Genomic DNA, 20,320 nt, shown 5'->3' with positions numbered 1-20,320 from the left:
AGTCAAGACACTTGCCAGTAAAAATTGGTTAAGGTCATCACTTTTGAAGGTCAAATGAGTTTTAGACAAGATGTCATGTGGAATCACTATTCAGCACGTTTAGTTAAATGGTTAAAAATAATAAAAAATAATGACAATAGTGGAGTTATATTTTTTAAAAGGCAGAAGTCAGAAAATGAGAGAACCAGATGTCTAGAAGGAATGCTGGGAAATGCTGAAGAGAAGGATTTCTCCCGCCACCCCAAACATAACCTTCCCCTAGGATCTTTCCAGACTCATTGTCAGTATCTAATGCCTTTACAACATTGTACATCTTTTACACGTGTGTTTTGCCATGCAGTTCGCTTATTTATTTTAATAAAAGAGACCCAATAGGGAAAACTTTTTTTAAAGGATCACAATTCATGTTGACCTGAAAGTGAAGATGTTCCAGGTCCCTCGTGTGCCCACCCTGTCTAAACACCCAAAAGACCCCAGGAGTTGTGTTGCTCTGTGACTAGATGGCAAGAGAAAGAAAGCAGCCTGACAGTCGGTTTGCCTGAAAATGATACCACTGATTTAAGTGAGATGCCACAATCTAACGTTTCCAGAGGAACATCCCTGTTTTTGATAAAATAGACTATGAACAAGTCAGAGCAAAGGGGCTGTTCCTAGATGCAAATGAGTTCTCATAGGACATCTCTGGGATCCCAAAACAAATGCAGAACCGTGCTGACAGTTGGGTCTGAGTTCCAGGGCATGTTCTGTCCTCTCACACGGCCACGTGGGCAGCGAGGCCTCATCCTTTTTATAATCTGCTTGCTTTTACCAGACACAGCATACCCTTACAACCAAAAAATCTCCTGTGCCAAAGGATGCTTGGAAACTCCAGCAAGGCCACTGCAAGACTCAAGTTCCAAGTATTGCTCACTGCCAGTGACAATTAGAACAATCCGAAAATGTTCCTCCCAGAAAAATACACTCTTTTTTGTTGTAACAGGGGTGTAAACGCCAGCCAATCTCTTTTGGCACCTAGAGCTATAAGTGGTTTCACTGTGCCACCTCTCGACAAAAACGCCCTCAATGAGCATCCTCCAAGGACTGGCTTTGAAAGGGGGTTTCGCGTATCACGTTAATGCATGCACTTGGCACGGCCCAACTTTCGCACCAAGGCTCTGGGGTATGGGGTGATAAGAGCCAGGTTCTGTTTGTTAACGATAAGGCAATTATTTCTTTGGTACTTCGTAGAAGGAAAAAAGAAAATCTTACAGCAAAGATTCAAACAAGGATCCCTAGGGAGACAACAGACCTCATAGGTTGGAAAAGTTTTTTGTTTTTTTTTTTTTTAATCCCCCCTTCGCGGGAGCAAACAAATGGCCCATTGAGAGCCACAGAACAGCCAAGGCTAAGTTACTGACAAACACGCTGTCAGTTGGCTCCCCTAGAAGCTCTGGATAACTTAGGGAGGGGAAGATGGGAGCCAGAGGGAGGAGAGACAGAAAAAAAGACAGACATAAAATGAGAGGAAAGGAAGGAGAGAAAAGCCTGTAAGTGGAAGGGAGAGACTGTAAAGAAGTGAGAGAGAAACGAAGGGCTGGGAATGGAATAGGAAGGAAAAGAGCACCGTGTGCTGATGTATGGTTGGTAGCACTTCCCAGGCATTTGGAGTGTGAAGAGGTCCATGTACTTGGTTAAACATTACATCTTATCTTCACTGACCCCCAACCAACATTTACCGTTTCCTTCCATTTTAAATGTAGACAAGCCACATTAATATTATGGGTCCATAGGAGTCACTGGACCATCAATGGGATCCATGGCAATTAAAAAAAAAAAAGGCAAAGAACCTCCAAACACTGGGAAGGTATTAGGCATCCTCTCACTTTGCAGACAACATACTTCAGAGGATAAGTATGCATGATTTTCAGTTTGGAAAGGAGAGGCTTTCATTTACTCCCTGGGTCAGGCTTTCTGCCTTCAGGCCAAGGTTTCTTAACTTTCCCTGGAATTCTCTAATGTGCAACAAGTTTAGGCATCAAATGCCAAGAAGCTTTTAGGAAGTATTTCTCAGGGTCATCCCATTTGATTAACAGCTAAGAGTTAGTTCCACAGCTTTAAGGGCCAGATCCAGCATGATAATTTTGCTCAGCTGGTTCCCATTGAGCCTGTAAAACTCAAAAAAAAAAAAAAAAAAAAAAAGGTTGGCTGTGGCATCCCAAAGAAGCAGGTCTCTGAAGCCTCAATGTTAGTTTTCTACTAGGGAAAACGCTCTGAAGAGACCAAGATATTCTACAGACAGAATAGATCTCAATCCAAGCAACTGGGCTTCTGCTTCTTCCTCCTTGTCCTTGGAATTACATCATAGAATCTTGGTTCCATGGCACTACAAATCCCACAGTCAGGGTAGGCCAGCAGCCAGAATCCAATAGATCATTGGCCCTAGGACCTATAGGGTCATCTGCTGGTAATGGCCCTGTACAGATGTGGGTAGACAGCAGCTGAGCCCATGCCTTCAGAAATTCCCACCTCTTGTTCTGGCATCAGGGTCAGCCTGGTCAACTGATGGTGACCACGCAAACTCACCAACAGCTCTTTCTCTCCTCATCTCTGGGTGCTTGGTTTCTGAGAGCAACTGATCTGTCTCTGTTTCAGAAGTTTCTAAGCCAAAGCCATCTCCCACCCCAAGAGGCAGGGAGACCTTACACTGCAACTTGGAGCTACCTTTAAGCTGGATTAAGTTGAAAATCTTCAGAATGGACATCACGTTCAAAACTGCCTACTTTCCCAGGGGTTAAGAAGTGGGGAGGCACAGCTCCACCTTCTCTGCAGAGAAGGAATGTTTCTACCTGACAGGAAGAGTTCAGGGGGCTCGAAAGATAAGGTGGGCCCATGTGTAGGCAGGTGCCGGCCATCGGGGTGGAGCAGGTCAGGCACAGGATGGGGAAAGATAAGAAAGATGTGCCCCAACCCAAACCACCGTCACTCAGACTTTCCTCACTGTCTAATTTGCTTCTCGTCTCAGTGATGGGAATTAGACAATTGCTTTAAAAACTCAGAAGCTACCATAAAAATAGAAAATTACTGCTTCCTGTCATGACCAAATATTAAACACAGTGCACACCTAATGACTCTATCCCTCCCCAGGGAAGAAGCTTTATGAACAATAAAATCCCAGCAGACTTTCAGTGTTTGGGTTTGGAGGTCTCATTATGGGTTCACTGATCCAATACAATTTACAAGCTCAATGGACGCCACTTGAAGTGAAAACCGCCAGCCCAGAGTTATAAACGGGACACCTACAGTGAAACTAGCATTTTATTCTTCATCAGGGAGTGGAAAGAAGAAAGGGAGGTCTTTAGGAGAAAGGCATTGGGGTGCAAGTCACTAAGGTAAATGTTTCTGATTGCCTGAGTAGGAATCAAGGTCAGACACCACTAGAAATGCAAGGCAATGGATAGAAAGCAAGGGAGGCCCAAAAACTGAAGGCAGGAAGAGGAAAGGTAAACAAAAGAAAAAAAAGGGGATGGAGACAAGGGTGGTGGATTAAAGGCAAGTAAAGGAAGCAGAGGTAGGGTTAACTGTGCCATCCTTTTCTACATAGGTTGAATCTACATGACATCATATTTTCAAAGTCAGATTTTTTTTTCTTCAGTTCACTACATTATCCAGAAACAGGTCTAAAGGGTGGTTACTCTTCATCCTGTGCCTTGCCAGCTGGAGGATAAAATGCATTAGCCACTCTATATTTGCTTGGGCAAGCATCAAGCAGACTGTTAGCGTTAAATCGAAGTAAAGTCTGGCTCTTGTTCAAGCGTCAGCCACAACCAAGAAGGGAGAGTGGAGCTTCTCCTTCACCTTTAACTCTGTGCAATTTATCACTCGAGCCTAAACAATCCCACATGTTTAAAGCGCTGGAGAAGGAGACTTGGGGAATGCTAAACAAAGGCTTTTAGGGAAGTCAGAATTAAAGTGCACAGGGGCTGGACAGTGGACACTAAGCAAAAGCAATCCAGGGGAGGTGACAAGTCCATAAAGCAGGGTCTAGACAGGCCATGAGACCAAGGCATTGAGAGGTGACAAAAAAGGAGGGAAGAGACTGAACATGAGGAGTGAGTCTGTGAGGAGAAACTGACAAAGAGAGGGAAATGCTGATGGATCCCAATAATGCTTTCTGCTCACCTGTCTGCCTTTTAAATGAATCTCCTATGTGTGAATCAGCTTCTGCATAGATCAGAAGGCAAAGGTTATGAGCCCCAGATAAAGATTTAAAAATCACTAAAATAAAGGAACCATAGCATATGCTGATTGGCCGAGGTCAGTTATGGCCACACAACACCTCTCCCCTTCCACACATTGAGAAAGGACCATTACTTTCCAACTCCTCACATAAGAAACTAGGATTCAGATAGGTCTGCCAGATAAAATACAAGATGCTCAGTTCATTTTAAATTTCAAATAAACAACGAATTATTTTTTGTATTAGTATATCCCAAATATTACATGGGACAGACTTATGCTGAAAAATGATTCATTGTTTATCTGAAACGCAAATTTAACTTGGATATACATACCAAAAAAATCATTCATGTTTATCTGATATTTATATTTAAATATCATCCTAGTTTTTACTTGCTAAATATGGCAACTCTAGATTCAATGAAAGGGAAGAAATGAATGAATGAATGAATGAATGAATGACAGAGGAGTAAGCAAACCAGTGCTGATGTCAAATTTTACTGTGGTTATTATCTACTATGAGAACAACAGCCACTTTGAGTCCTCAGCTCACATGTAAGAAATCTATTTCCTGTGTGTATCTTCTGAAGTGAGAAAATACTTTTTGCATGTAAGAAATGGGATCCACACAAAATCACTGATTGTAGTAAAGTGAAATGCCATCAGTTTGCCCCAAGCCATGTGCTTGAAAGGTAATGAATCCTCAAACCTTCAGTAAATCCTCCAAGCCTTCAGTCCAGTTAGAAGCCTTGTAATTCAGCCACAATCTATTCTATGTGAAACCCGCTGTTTCTCTTGTCCCTTTCCTTGCAGAGACCACCCCAGTTTTGTTCTGGGAGCTGGAGACCTTGTCTCTTATCCTAGCTGAGTCTTTGACCAGCTACACAGCTCCTGAAATTGTTGATCTTCAATTGGGTTTTCTACTATGTAATGTGGGATAGCATTTCCAGTCTCTAGCTAAAATGAATTGTGCACATCGCTTTCAATTAATTAGAAGAACGTCCTGTACAATTGTGCATAAAGCACCAAAACAGCTCACCATTTATCTCCATAGAGACCCACTGTGGGGCTTTTTTGGAGGGGCTACATAGAAGTAGCAGCATTCAGAGACAAATAGCCCCAGCCCTCATCTCATTGCCATCTTGAGAGTTCTCTGTTTTAAAAGTCCTGGCTACTTAGCGGCTTTTTAAGATACTAGTCCCAAAGTGTTGGTTCCATCTCTGCAAATTCCTCCATTTCTGTCATCACATCAGTGGAGTTAGGAATTTCTCCCCTTATTTCCCTCTCAAAGGCTCTTGTTAAAAGGGGGCAGCGGCTGCATTTCTCACCAGGTCCTGCTCCTTGGTGGTCTCGAGAGGACCAGGAAAGTTTGCCGTCAGTGGAAATTTTGAGTTTAGAACAAAACTTCTTGGAGGACAACGATTTCATCAGTGACCCAGTCCAGAATGATGAAATGCTGACTCCTTATAAGCTTTGGTCTAGGTTGGCTGACAAGCTTGGAGCCTCTCATCACTCAGCTACTTCTCTTTCTGATCAAATGTCCCCTCCGATTGCAACTCTAGGTCAATGTGTAGAAGACAGCAACAAAGAACAATTCTGACAAGATTCTAATTTGCAAACAAATCATCTAGTCATTCCCTAGTGGGTAGAATCCTAAATCTGTGAATCATCTGTGGATAACTTCCTTCTCTCCTTGGTATACAGGTCTCATTTCCCAACCATTTGACATGCCAGTCTCTTAGCTGGGTCAAAAATAGACCCAAAGAACTTATCCAGCCCTGTTCACTCCAATAGAAGAAGAAAGATAATAACCAGCAGTTTTGGGAAGTCCTCTTTGGGTAAATATATAGTCTTATCTTAATCTTTCCCAGGCTCCAGGACCTTTGTTCCTCCTAAAGCCAACCGGATAAGTTTGCAAAGAGATGCCTTTTCTAAAAAGAAATACCTACTTCTTATTTCCAGCACAGCACAATTTTAGAGTACTGTTCTTCTGCTCCTTGACTCATCCACTTCCTAGCAAATCTGCTATTTAATCACAACACACAATTTTATAAGGAAGAAGCTGGAAGTTGAAGCATGGCATCATCTGTTCTAATAATGATGTACATCCAATTGGTCCTCGGATTTTCACTGGGAATTGATCCAGAGGTCTTGGGCAAGCGCTTTGAATGAGAGAATGCCAGTCATGGTGAGTTGGTTTTCATCTTTCTGCCTCTTTTCTAAAGAATTACTTATAAATGGTTTGGATTCTGGCCTGAGTTTCTGCTTTCTCACAAACATCCAGGCTACTAAAAAATTCACAGATTGCCAGATGGTATAACAGCAGTTCCCTGCAACGAATCTGAGCTTCCCAGTGAACAAAGAAGACGCGTACTCATGGGGACAAGTGGCAACATCAGCAAAAGCTTTGGAGTGGTGAGTGTACGCGGGGGGGTGGGAAGCAGGGTGTAAAGAGGTGAGAAAAAGGACCTTTTCCCTCCAGTGACTGATACCAGAGTATCTGGCAGGGAAAAAACTTTCTAGCAGGTTCCCCTACTTCATTCTCCATTTTCCAATCCATCTTCAGAGTTCTCTCTCTCCAAAATACCAGCCTGATCATGAAATGGCACAACTCAAAATCCTTCTGCATCTTCCATCACCAACAAAGTAATGTCAAAATACTTTTGTATGGGCATATAAAGTCCTCCAAAATCTGGGCCCAAATACTCTCTCCAAATTCTCTTACTATCTCCCTTCACATGTACCCATGTACCTCTAAAACTATGTGCAGGTTTAGGAAATTCTTTCCTTTCCAGGTGTCTTTTCCAACACACTTTCTTCCTAGAAGGCCATTCTGCCCCAATTTGTAAATATTTAAGGTATAGCCATCACCCCACCTATCTCTGCCACGATGGAAATTATCTCCGCACTTCAGATCTTCCAGAGTGCTTAAGCTTTTATCTCTTTTATGGTACTTTTTGCATTTTGCATAGCATCATATTCATATCTGCACCTCCTTTGTTTTTCCATACAAACCCCAAGCTCTTAATGGGAAAGGTTTCTGTTTACTCAATCTTATTATCCCTAAGACCTCCTGCAAGGTCCATGACACAATAGGCCTTTAATAAATATTTACTAAATATAGGTAAGAATTTCACTCTGCTTCACAACCCTAGATACCTGTTCTTGGGCCTGTTCTATACCTATCTGCCACTGGACATAAGACCACTAAGAGGTTGTAGAATGCAGGAAGTCACAGGAATGGTCCTATATGAACTGGCAGTAGACTCAATCACCCAAACTCTTCAATGCTTGGCAGTCAGAGATTAATCTGTGAATTAATATCTATGGAGTGTCTGTAGCATCCAAGCCACTGCAAAGATGCCACGTGAGATACAGGATAATTGCACTGACTTTTTTTTAAAGCATCTGTTGTATCATGCACTATGTGGGCACCTTACATTAATGTATGTAGCACAACTCCTCAAGGAGAGAGGTATTATTAACACCATCACAAAGCTAATAAATATTGGCGTCAAGATTTAAATGGCATGTGATGTCTGATATCTAAGACTTATAATACAATTGGAAATGTAAAGCAAGCACAAAATAGGTAAAATAAATAAATAATGCCCATACCCCTGAACAAGAGTAAGTATTTGTGATAAAGGTCAAGGAAAAAGATTTTCACTACAAGAATTAATATCTTTGAAGAAGTAGAATCTGAACTAGGTCTTGAAAAAGGGATAGGATTTATATTGGCAGAGTGCTTGGGGTGGGTATTCCAGGTGGAGATAGTGTATACAATGGGAGAAAAGAGGAAAAATTCAAGATCTGTGTTCTGGACAGGGGGATTCACAGAGAAAGAATGTTGGGACCCAACTACCTTCCATTGACCTGGTCTTCGGAGCACTTTTTGTATTTTGTGAATGTGTATTTATTTGTGAATGTGTAATAATACAGCTTATTTACGCTGTATGCTCCATGTATTTATTTGGGTGCTTATTATGCTGTATGCTCCGTAAGAGCGGGAACCATGCCTCTTGTATTCCCTGATCTCTCACTGCCATTCACAAATATTTTTTGCCTGATGACTGAACAACACAAGGACTTAGCAAGTGAATAAATGAGGCAACGAGCCCATTTATACACGACTAAGCTAGTTTGCATCAAATCCTAAAGCTCCAGTATCAGGATGCTGGCCAGGCAAGTAGAATAAGTGTAATTCTTAAACACTAACCCAATTACTTGAGTGAACTTTGCAGCACCACCTCTGCAATCATGAGGAGGAGAGTCATTTTCTCGAACAAAATTTTGTTTCTTTTTTACCACTTGGCTGCAGTGTCCTCCAGTGAAGAGCTTCAATCCATAGGGACACTCTTTCCCAGCTACAGAGTCCTTTACCTTACCTGTAATTCCCTGAAATGGCCAAGAAACTAACGATGGTTTTGCTAGGAAACAACGGAATGAGATCATGGAAGAATGATGCATTCATATTGGATAAATAATCTGTGGTTTTTATTGAGAAAATCTAACCCTGAGAGAATGAAATTTTCACTTAAAAAAAAAAAAAATACATTGCGTGCAGTGGCCCACACCAGTAATCCCAACACTTTGGAAGGCTGAGGTAGTAGGATCATTTGAGGCCAGGAATTCCTGAGACCAGATTGGGCACAGAGTAAGACCCTATCTCCATAAAAAAAAATAAAATTTAAAAGACAGCCAGGCATCGTGGCACATCTGTAGTCCCAGCTACTTGGGAGGATGAGGCGGGAGGATTACATAAGCCCAGGAGTTTGAGATTGAAGTGAGCTATGATTGCACCACTGCATTCCAGCCTGGGCAACAGAGCAAAACCCTGTCTCAAAAAAAAATTTTTTTAATAGCCTGGGGCCAGGTTTCTGTGGGCTCTTCACAGTACTGGGTTCTCCCATACTGGAGATGAAGAGTCTGGACAGAGAAGACATATACATTAATAACTCCAGTAAATTACTGAGGAGCAGGGATGAATTAGCGCACCTGACCCCCAAACTTGAGGCTTCAGCAAGAATCAGAGAAAGTAGAACTGGAAGGTAATATATTAGTCGCCCATGAACCCAAGGCACTTCATTTTACAAATAGGGAAACTGAGGCACAGAGTGGCAACTCTTGACCTCTGTAACATTAGACAGCTATCTAGTGAATGTTCTGGGGCCCAACACAGGTCTCCTGGTCCTAATCCAAGGCCCTTTTTGCTGCACTGCACTACCCACTCCTCAGTCACGCCGAGAACTGACATTCTGTCAAATCTGTCACATCATTGAATGTGACTCACACAATCTCAAGTTAAATGCTACTTCAGGGGCCAACAGGGCCCAGTCCTTCTACAATAACAGATTCTCCCTCCAGTGTTCCTATCAGTTCTTCCAGATCACACCCACCAGGCCCTACCATCTTCATTGCTCTTAACTCTGCAGTTTTTCTTCCTATTATACCAAAATCTTTCTCTCTGTAATTTCTACCTATTAAATAAATTCCACTTTCACAGGCAAACTGACTATGTGACCTTGGCTGAGTGACATAACTCCTTAAGGCTGATCTTTCCTTCAAAGTTGAGACTTTCATCAACCTTGAGAATTCAGATTATTTTACTAGCACAAATGTCATAGCACAATGCCCAACATAAAATAAGTGCCAATTAACTGTTAGATCAATGTTATTATTGGTTTTATCTATCCTTCTCAGAGCCAGAAGTCTTCACTCAGGAGATAACACTACTGATATATCTGGTTTGCCCATTTCGGAGGAAAGGGAGGTAATGGTCACCTTGCAGACGTAGGTCACCTTGTAGATATAAATCTCACCTGCAGCTCACCTCCAACTACTACCAAAATTCCATCTCTGCAGTGATTCTCTAAAAGTTTCCATCCCACAAATCGCACTTCATTTGAGAGAGAGGAAGAACAAGTACGCCCCAGGGGAAAGTAGATCCAAGCGTATGCTTCAGTAGAACAAGGTACTCCGTGAAGCAGAGAGAGGCAGGAAGAGACTGTGTTAGACAGCAGGAGAAGGGCCAGTGACAAGCCTGGAGCAAAGATGAGACCAGCAGATGACAATGCCCACACCAAGATGGTGGAAGAGGAAAACATCATTAAAAACAAGAGTCATACCCGTCAGGATGACTACTCTCAAAAAAAATTTTTTTTAATTTTTTAAAAAGCAAGTATTGGTAAGGATGTGGAGAATTTGGAAGCCTTGCTTGTGCTTATGCACAATATGGAAGAACAATAAGGAACTTCCATATTGTTTTCTACAGCAACTGTACTATTTTACATTGGCAGCAATGTAAAATAGCAGTGGTATTTTACACCGGTGGCAACGTAAAATAGTACAGCTGCTGTAGAAAACAATATGGAAGTTCTTTTTGAAAATGAAAATGTAATTACCATAGTCCAGCAATTCCACTTCTGCATATATTCTCCAAAGAATTGAAAGCAGAGACTCAAACAGATACTCATGTCCACAGCAACATTATTTCCAGTAGCCAAAAGGTCAAAGCAACCCATTGCCAGATGAATAGACAAAATGTGGTTCATCCATACAATGGACTATCATTCAGCCTTTAAAAGGAAGGATATTCTGACACATGCTACAACATGGAGAGCCCTTGAGGTGATGCTAAGTGAAATAAGCCAGAAACCAAAAGATAAATATTACCTGGTTCCATTTACGTGAGGTGTCCAGAGTAGTCAACTTCACAGAGACATTAAATACAATGGTGGTTGCCATGTGCTTTTGGGGGGATTAGCAGAGGGGTAGTGGGGAATTGCTCAGTGGGTACAGAGTTTCAGTTTTGCAAGATGAAAAGAATTATATAAATGAATGGTGGTGATAGTTGCACAACAATGTGAATGTATTTAATGCCACTGAACTATACACTTAAAATGACTGATGGTAAATTTTATATGTATTTTACCATAATTAATTCAAAAGAAAAAGAAAATGGTGTCAGGAAATCCCTTCATGGGCAGCTAACCCTCAGTTTATTCAGATCTTTTTGAATAAACCTTTTGAATGAAGGTCATTCTGTTGTTTGGTTGATTTCTCAAGAAAGAAAATAAACAAAAACACATCAACGCTTAAAATGGTCCTCCTGGGAACAGAGCTCAGAAATATATGAGACCAATGTCCAGGGACAAAAGACTGGGATATTTAGTGTGTGAGAAATAGGTTGGACCTCCTTTTTATTTATTTACTAGAAAATATCCTACCAGTACACACATGGGTAGCCTACAAAGATTCAAAATAAATTCTTGCCCTCTCTATCCATCTGACTTTTTATGGGGTTGACAAGGACAGGAACAATAGGGACTCATCTTCCTTCTCCCACATTAGTCAGAGTATCCCTAAAGCCGTCTTCTCACAGATCACCAGATTATCCTGAGCCCCCCAGAGGCTCACCGGATCATCAGAGAACCTTCCAGATAGAGAAGAGAGTCTGAAGAGAACACAGTCCATAACAACCAAGTTTGAATTAGAGCTTCCCTCCAAAACACAAATGCAAATCCATTTAAGCCTTTTATTTTTATTTACCACACAGGCCTTTACAGACAAGAGCTCAGCTGAAGGCCACAGTAAGGATGATGTTTCATTATTGTTTCTGTTTTGTTCTGTTCTGTTTTGGGGATTTATTTCTACACTAAAAATTAATCAGGAGACCCTTGATTCAGCAGCAAGTCCTGCTGCACTGTGTTTTGGCCCGGCCTTTTGGAGAGGGGCATAGTTGCCCAAGAATTCACACAAGCATACTGAAAGAAAAAAAAAACTGAAAATAGAAAATAAATTGATGTTTCTAGAGAGAGATTAAGGCAGGAAATAAATTTAGTATTGGGGAAAAAACTCCAAGTCTGGGGCTAAGTCTTGAGAAATGGAGAACTAAGTCCTTAATGGGGGATCTCCTATTGTAAACTCCAATGGTTTTCAATTAAAGGGCCACAAAGTAGTCAAAGTGATTTTTCATATTTCAAACAGCCTATTGGAAACAGAAGATCTGCCGGGATATGGTCACATGGCCTCACCAGAAAGTCAAGTTGTTTTGTGTTTGAGCTGGAAGCCTCCCAAGTCAGTGTGGTTACACTGGTTATCTCACCCCAATCAAAAACCCTTAATTGGCCACTGACGGTATCAAGGGCATTTCTGAGAGGAGATGTTTTTCCTTCCCATTTTGTTATATGTTTTTGACTAATAAAAATGGAATTATAGCTGCATTATTACTTGTCCATAGTAGTTTGGAAGGCAAAGTCCTGCAAAACCCTGTGTTCACCAAGGAGGAAGCTTAAGGGGTCCTTGGTGGTGAAAAGTTGGGGAACCATCCTCTCCCTCTCCCCGGAACATGCACATTTCAAGGGAATAAACAGACTTCTTCTGAGCCAGAGTGGAGCGTGCCTGTTGTGTGAGAAAATGCAAAGACAGACAGTGTAAATTAACTGCATCTGGTGAGGTTAGGTGAGAAGGGGGAGGAGATAATTAGTTGGCATTATAGGAACAAGGGCAAAGAACAGAATTCTATATTTACGCAGAGGAAATCCAAAATAGACTACTTTGCACCCATTTGGGGCTTGTGAGGGAACTCACTGAGTTGGCAGATGGACGCAGAGACCAGATGCAAGGCTGATCCAAACCAGTGGATACTATGAGCACCATTCCCACCTTCAACAAATGGAAACCTGACTTCATGCCATTTACCTCTTTTTTAAAATTTATTTATTTATTTATTTATTTATTTATTGAGACAGGTCTCGCTCTGTCATCCAGGCTGGAGTGCAGTGGCATGATCACAGTTCTCTGCAGCCTCCACCTCCTGGGCCTCAGTGATCCTCCTACCTCAGCCTCCCGAGTAGCTAGGGCCACAGGTGTGCACTACCACACCTAGCTAACCTTTTTAGTTTCTGTAAAGATGGGATCCCACTATGGTGCTCAGGTTGCTTCATGCCATTTTACTTCTGAAAATGAAGGCAAGAAGGCTAAGGTAAACCCAAAAGACATTCAGGAGCGATAAGACAAGGTTTCAGTGAGAGAACAGTTATCTTCAAACAAAAGCCCTACCATAAGCAAGCTAAACAAATGCATCTGTTTGTAGTAAAGTGGGCTTCCTTAAAACCTGATACTGGACAATTTATAGTACCTTTGGTATGTATGTTTCCATGTGTAGACATGCAACATTTAGGAAGTAACGCATATATCGAGTGATGCAGAGACATCACTGGGCTATTTTGTTGTGCATAGGATAGTAAAAATAAAGGCCACAGTCACATAAAACTCGTAATCTGCAGCCAAGATACAATTTCTACTTTCTCAGAAGAATTTAAAGCACGCTAGCACAAACTATGAAGGCGCCTAATACGAAAATCTTTTCTTTCTATTGATGCAAAGATACTTTCTTTTGTTCATGTGGTGTGCGTGTTACATAGGAAGAAAACATGAGCATATTCAACTTTATCGGTGAATGCAGTTAGATGTAGTTCTTTAAAGTAGGAGCTCCTGCTTAGTGCAGAGCCATTAAGGTGTGTACTTACGAGAAGCAAGGTTCAGATGAGTATTTACAGGTTTGCAAACATTTCTAAAGCTGGTTTATAGGGTGTTTATTGCGAAAAAGGATGTAACAGTCATGAGATTAGAGTACTTTCTTAAAAGAGAAGCTAAAGATAGCAGAAAAGACTAGATGAAGATTAGTGAGCTCAGTCGACAGGCCGGAAAGGACAGGGTCTAGGCTGCTCTCATATGCCTCCAGTCTCCCAGAGAATCCCTGGGAAACAGAAATGAACAGATCCAACTCATCAGGACAGAAAAACTGCTGGGAGAACGAGGTTGTGGCCATGGAGAGAGCACAGTCTGGAAGTAAGGACAGCTTAGCTGTGTTCTTTTTTTTTTTTTTTTTTTTTTTTTTGACAGAGTCTCACTGTCTCTCTCTGTCACCCAGGCTGGAGTGCAGTGGTATGATCTTGGCTCACTGCAATCTCTGCCTCCTGGGTCCAAGCGATTCTCCTGCCTCAGCCTCCCAAATAAGTGGGATTACAGGCATGTGCCACCATGCCTGGCTAATTTTTGTATTTTTAGTAAAGACAGGGTTCCATTGTGTTGACCAGGCTTGTCGCAAGCCTCCAACCTCAAGTGATCTGCCCACCTCGGTCTCCCAAAGTGCTGTGATTACAGGCATGAGCCATGGCACCCAGCCTGGAAGTAAGGACAGCTGTGTTCTAATGCCAGTTCTGCCCAACCAGCTGCGCAACCACGGGCAAGTCATGCCACCACTCAGGGTTCAGACTTTTCATCTATAAGATGAGGAAGATGACTAACTCCAAATAGTCCTTGCGACTCTCTATATTTAAGCCTCTCTGTACTTTCAAAAAGACCAGAGCGACCCCAATAGCTCCCTAAAATGCAGCTCATTGGAAACTTCTAAAATGGCAAAGACACTATACATATCCAACAAACATTTTATATCTGCCTATCATCCTCTTTAGGCATCTCAGAGAACACTGCAAAGCTGCCATTGATATTTCAGTAGCCTCTTGAAGCCTACAGCAGTGACAGCACTCCCTAACGCATCATTACATTATTGAAGAACAGAGATGCTGAGTGCTTTGTCCAAGGTCAGAAGCTAGGACAAGATCAGAGTTCCAGCCTCCTCAGTTCCTAGGCTATGCTATACTTTCCACTAAGAAAGCAAGCAGGCTTTCTGGGAAGAATGCCAGAGGTTCCATTCTCCCAACTGAGAATTCGTTGGAATATTGGAATAACAACTTTGGAGACTGTGGTCTCTCCAATCCATTTCAGGACCTGGCTAGAAATGTGAAAACCCAAAGAAAGAAGCAATAGGGAATTATTCCGTTTTTTAACGAAAGAGAAAAAAATTAGGGGTGGGAATATGGGGTTTCTTAAAAATTACATGATTGCTGGAAGTTAATTTGGTATTTTTTCGTTGGTTTGTAAGTTCTGTTTCCAATCACAAAAACAGACAGCTGAGGATGCCTAAATCACATTTCAGTGAATTAGTGTCTTGTCCCAAAGAATCTTTCCCATTCTGAATATAACATAGAACCCAGAATGCAATCCTCCGTAGTAGAAAGGAATCTCCCTCAACGCAACAGAGAGCTTATCATATCCCCTAAACCGTAATCTAAATTGATAATCTTCCAGCCAAACAGCAATAATGGAGAATAATGAAGCGGGTGCCACTTAACTTGGGGCACACTGCCTCTTCTAGAAAACTGATTGAGACCATACCCTGCCCGAGAGGAGAGGCGCCATTGCTTATATCCTGCACCAAACATACTACTTCTGAGGCTGAAGCTGGTGCACCTGGAAAAGATTCCGCCACAGATTTACAGAAACGTGTTCCAAAGGAAGATTCTAGCTTCTTGCAAGAAAGGCCAGCATGAGGAGGCCCTTGTTGGACGAGTTTAGTGTCTTGAAATAACATGAAACCAACCTGACAGCAAAGCTCCGTGGATCAGTACTCAAAAGGTTCATGAAGAAAAGGAACCGCAAATGATTGAAAAATCACTTTTTCCCCCTACCTGTCAATTATGACCGGGTCCGATGGAGTCTCATTTCGGTTTCCACAGCTTTTCTTTTCGCAGCATCGACTGTAGATTGGGAAGGAACCAAAAGAATGAAAGAAATTTATTAAATCAAGAAAATGCAATGAGCACATGACAAGAACATTCTGGATTTTTGTTGTTGTTGTTGTTGTTGTTTTCCAGACAGTGTCTGGCTCTGTCACCAGGCTGGAGTGCAGTGGCTTGATGGCTCTGTCTTGACTCCCTGCAACCTCCGCCTCCTGGGTTCAAGTGATTCTCCTGCCTCAGCCTCCTGACTAACTGGGACTACAGGTGTGCACCACCGCGCCTGGCTAACTTTTTTTATTTTTAGTAGAGATGGGTTTTTAGCATGTTGGCCAGGCTGGTCTCGAACTCCTGTCCTCAGGTGATCTGCCCACCTCGGCCTCCCAAAGTGCAGGGATTACTGGCATAAGCTGTAGCACCTGGCCACAAGAACATTCACAAAGATAAATCTGTCTTGGGGGGAAGCAACACACACTGGGGCCTGTCAGAGGGGTGGTGCCAGGAGGGAGAGCCTCAGGAAGAATAGCTAATGGATGCTGGGCTTAATACCTGGGTGATGGGTTGATCTGTGCAGCAAACCACCATGGCACACGTTTACCTATGTAACAAACCTGTACATCCTGCACATGGGCCCCTGAACTTAAAGTAAAAGTTGAAGGAAAAACAAAATGAATCTAAGGTAGCTTCCCAACTATAAGCTGCTTGAGGGCAGGATTTGTGACCATGTTTTATAAGATAAAAAATTAAAAACACTGAACCCGAAGCCAAAATATACTCAAATTCTCACTCTATGACTTAGAAGCTAATTCTCAACTTTCCTATGACCCATATTTGTAATCAGAACCACAGAAGGTTGGATTTAAAGGTCAATAAGGTCACTTCCAGATTGCTATTCAATGATTTTATGATTATTTTAGGTCTTTGTGGCTCAATAAATATTTGAAGAAAGGAGAAGAAGGAAAATATATAAAATAGACTGTAAATAGCTGCCTGGATTACTGTAAACCTTATTTACATAACTTCTTTCTCCAGAGATCTTGGTATACTTTATAAACATTTATTCATTCACTTATTTCCATCATTTTTCAAAGATTAAAGAGGAAGACCAGAACTATGGTATACATTTTAAAATAGGAGGAAAATGAGGCAAGGAACTGTAGGATGATAGCTCCAATAATTTTCACCAAGTCGGAAACAGAAATGGTATCCCACTGTTTGTAAGTCCCAGTTCTGAAAACTCCACTTCCCAAGATGTCCCCCTTTGTGCTGAGTACCTGGTAGAAAGACCTCAATAAATGCTGATAGGATTAGCTGAGAGGGAGATAAAGAAGATCCCCTGGGGCAATGACAACAAACAGAAAGTACCTCCTAGGACCTGAGAGGGGAGCAAACCACTGCAATCCAAAGGTATCTGTCTATTCGAAAATACCTAGACCAATGTGAGAAGGGCAAAGAAAGCTTGCTGGTAAGAAGCACTGGGAATTCACTTCCTTACAACCAGGTAGCCCATCTGCTGCTTATCAGAGGTACAGACTTCTGAATACCTCTCAGCTCATCTCAGGCACATGGTCCACTATCAACTATAGTTGGCTAAGGATGTAGCCTTGCCATGGCTTTTTAAAAAAATCCTTATCATCCATACTGGTTGGAGCATAGGCCTAAGAAGTAAGCAAGCGAACAATAACCAAACTATATGTGAGCATTGCCCTTTCCATGGTAGTTTTTCTGTAGCCTAAGTTTGACACGATACCTTAGGAAGACTGCTGAACTCAGAATCAGCATTCTGATATCCAAGCTGTCACCAACCAGCTTCACAAATTTAGTCATATGTCTTTAACCCCTCTGGGCTTTTTCTTTCTTATGAATAAAGTGAAAGTGTTGGATTTGATTCTCTCTAGAGTTTCTTCTAGGTTTAAGTTCATGACGCTAGGGGATTCCATGAGCACCCTTTGAAAGTGGTGATAACATAAGGAAAAAAGGGAAGTCATGTGACAGCAGGAACCCAAAGGCCTAACACCAACCCAGTCTTAGATTTTTTTTTTTTTTTTTAACAGGGTTTCCCTTTGTTACTCTGGCTGGAATGCAGTGACATAATCATGACTCACTGCAGTCTCAACCTCCCAGGCTTAAATGATCCTCCTTTCTCAGACTCCCATATGTAGCTGAGACCACAGGTGCACACCACCACACTCGGCTAATTTTTGATTTTTTATTTTGGTAGGGACAGGGTCTTGCTGTGTTGCCCAGGCTGGTCTTGAGCTCCTGGGATCAAGCTATCTGCTCACCTCGGCCCCCCAAAGTGCTAGGATTATAGGCGTATGCCACCATGCCCAGCCCCAGTCCTAGCTCTGTGGCTCTCTGCAGCTCATTTGTCCTCTCTGGTTCTCCAAGAACTAAACATAAATATCTTAAAACTTTTTAAACCCATCTCTTTCATGGGTGTGGATTCGCCAGTGAATAAGTCTACCATCCTCAGAAAGTGAAATATACTTGAGAGATGCTTAAACATTTGCAGCAAATGGGCACAATGAGGTTTTAAGAAATTTAATCAAATTAGTAGGAAGGAAAAGAAAAATGGTCTCAACTTTCTTAAATACTAGAGTTTGCCACTGGGACTTTCTGAAATAATATTTGGCCTTTGAAATTATATTAGGTCTTAACTTTTAAAATTTCAATCCATCCCAAGATTAACACCAATAAAAATGCAGGCCAGCTGCTCTCCCACCTCCTAAAGCCCTTGTCTCTCTTTCCAAATCCCTATGCCCCCACCCATTTCTCCCACCTTTCCTGTTTCTAGAATATTGCTTATGTCAACATAATACCTTTGCAGTTAAGGCAAACCATTTTTCTTAGCAACACAGTTTCAAAAGACCCATACATGCTAGCTACCTACAGACCTTCAAGCAAGACTCTCCCCTTTGACATCACCAGCATGTCAACCTAACCCCAAATATGTGTGCAATGCCGGGTACAATTTAATTACAAGAGCACACACTGTCAGAATGTGCCAATCTGTTTAGTTTGGGTAGGAATGATTCTGAGGGGGCTGAGTAAGTTTGCAAAATTGTTCAGCTCAATTCAGCTGCCTTCCGTGGGGATTTCCTCTGGAGGAAAAGAAAAACAGATAAAAATGTAAGCCTGGTGCCAGTGTAGTATAACGTAGAGAATGAACTTGGGAGGAAATGATATTCAAAGAAAAATGCAGATAAACTTTAGGATCCAATCCTCCATTTTCCAACAGCAACATATTTAAATATCATCTCTAATGTTGATATTCAGCACAAAACATACATAGAAGACACTCACTTGGCCATTGAACTATAATAGTAAAGTTCAATTAATAATAGAACTTGGTTGAGTTAGCCCCATTTGAGCGCATCTTAACATTTTTCTAGGTCTGTGAGTTGGCCAAAGCAAATTATTATATTTTTTTTTTAGAGAAAAGTTCTCATTAATATGTTCTAGTCATTCTTTGTTTTTAACGGCATTCAGTCCTCCCGCCAGCAATATTAGCACAAGCAATGGGAAGTGGAGAACCTGAGATGTTTGTGAACCTACACTCCCCAAACAGTGTGGAACAGCTAACAAACCAGGTCCCTGAATTACTCAGATAAATTTAATTCTGCCTTCCCTTTGCTGTGTACACAAAGCCTGAGTGACCAACTTTAGGTTCATCTACTTTAGTTAAAAGGCTAGGATTATTCTCCAACAAGCAAGTCTGACGTTCTCAATAAGTGTTTTCTAAAACTGACTCTAAGATAAAAAATAATAAAACAAAGAGAAGAGGAAACTGAGCTTGGCAATAGGTTAAGATTGTGTTCATAACAACCCCAGAGAGACTCAGAGGTGCTCTTTTTTCTTAATGAATGAAAATGGAAGCTGTTCCACTGTTTCTCTCTGGCGTGGCTTGGTTTATTTTATTCTAGTACTTATTTGGAAAACGTTTTACTTGAAACACTCAATTTATTCTCCCCATCTCCACCCGGAGTCTTTGAAGGAGAGAGAAAAAAATAAAACAAGTTAGAAGTGGGAGGTGAGGAAACATGAGAACTCTTATCACAATCCTGAATCATACCTGCATTTTTCAGAAAGGGAAAGAGAAAAGATGGCTGAGGAAGGGGAAAAAGCCCCAGCGTTGGACGAAGGGTGTCCACTCAGCCAAACCCCAGCTCACGGCAAGTGAGTGTGTCTCTTATCCCCTCCAAAATAGTTTTTAAAATTCAACCTTCAACTTTCAAAAATCTGTCTCTAATTTCAAACTCAAATAAGCGCACAGCATGGTGGCTTTTGTTTTGTTTTCTTCTCCCCAACTCCTCCCTGCGATTGCATAACAAAAGTGTCTAAATTCACACCATCTGGCCAATAAAGACACTGGCCCCACTGCCCGGCTGGCCCATCTGATTAGGGCCCTGTCTAGCCTGCGCCTTGTGGCGAAAAGTCACAGCTGTGGGGTTTGCTCGAGCTCAATACAACTCTGTTATTAGCCAGCTGTAGGCCTTGAGACGACTTCTGTTCAAATT

General features: G+C 41.7%; 1 protein-coding gene across 1 annotated transcript in view; it reads right to left on the bottom strand.

Moving 5' to 3' along the window:
• Positions 1 to 20,320, bottom strand: part of LOC105482039 (EBF transcription factor 2) — a 205,540-nt gene that overhangs the window by 177,476 nt on the left and 7,744 nt on the right. The window contains exon 6 of the mRNA XM_011741899.2: positions 15,753 to 15,821. Within this exon, the coding sequence (XP_011740201.1) occupies positions 15,753 to 15,821 (69 nt within the window). The remainder of the gene's footprint in view (positions 1 to 15,752; positions 15,822 to 20,320) is intronic.

This window comes from Macaca nemestrina, chromosome 8 (assembly GCF_043159975.1).
Source record: "Macaca nemestrina isolate mMacNem1 chromosome 8, mMacNem.hap1, whole genome shotgun sequence".
In the NCBI taxonomy this organism is placed as follows: domain Eukaryota; kingdom Metazoa; phylum Chordata; class Mammalia; order Primates; family Cercopithecidae; genus Macaca; species Macaca nemestrina.
The sequence above is the reverse complement of the archived record's forward strand: the minus strand, read 5'-3'. Positions and strand labels throughout refer to the sequence as shown.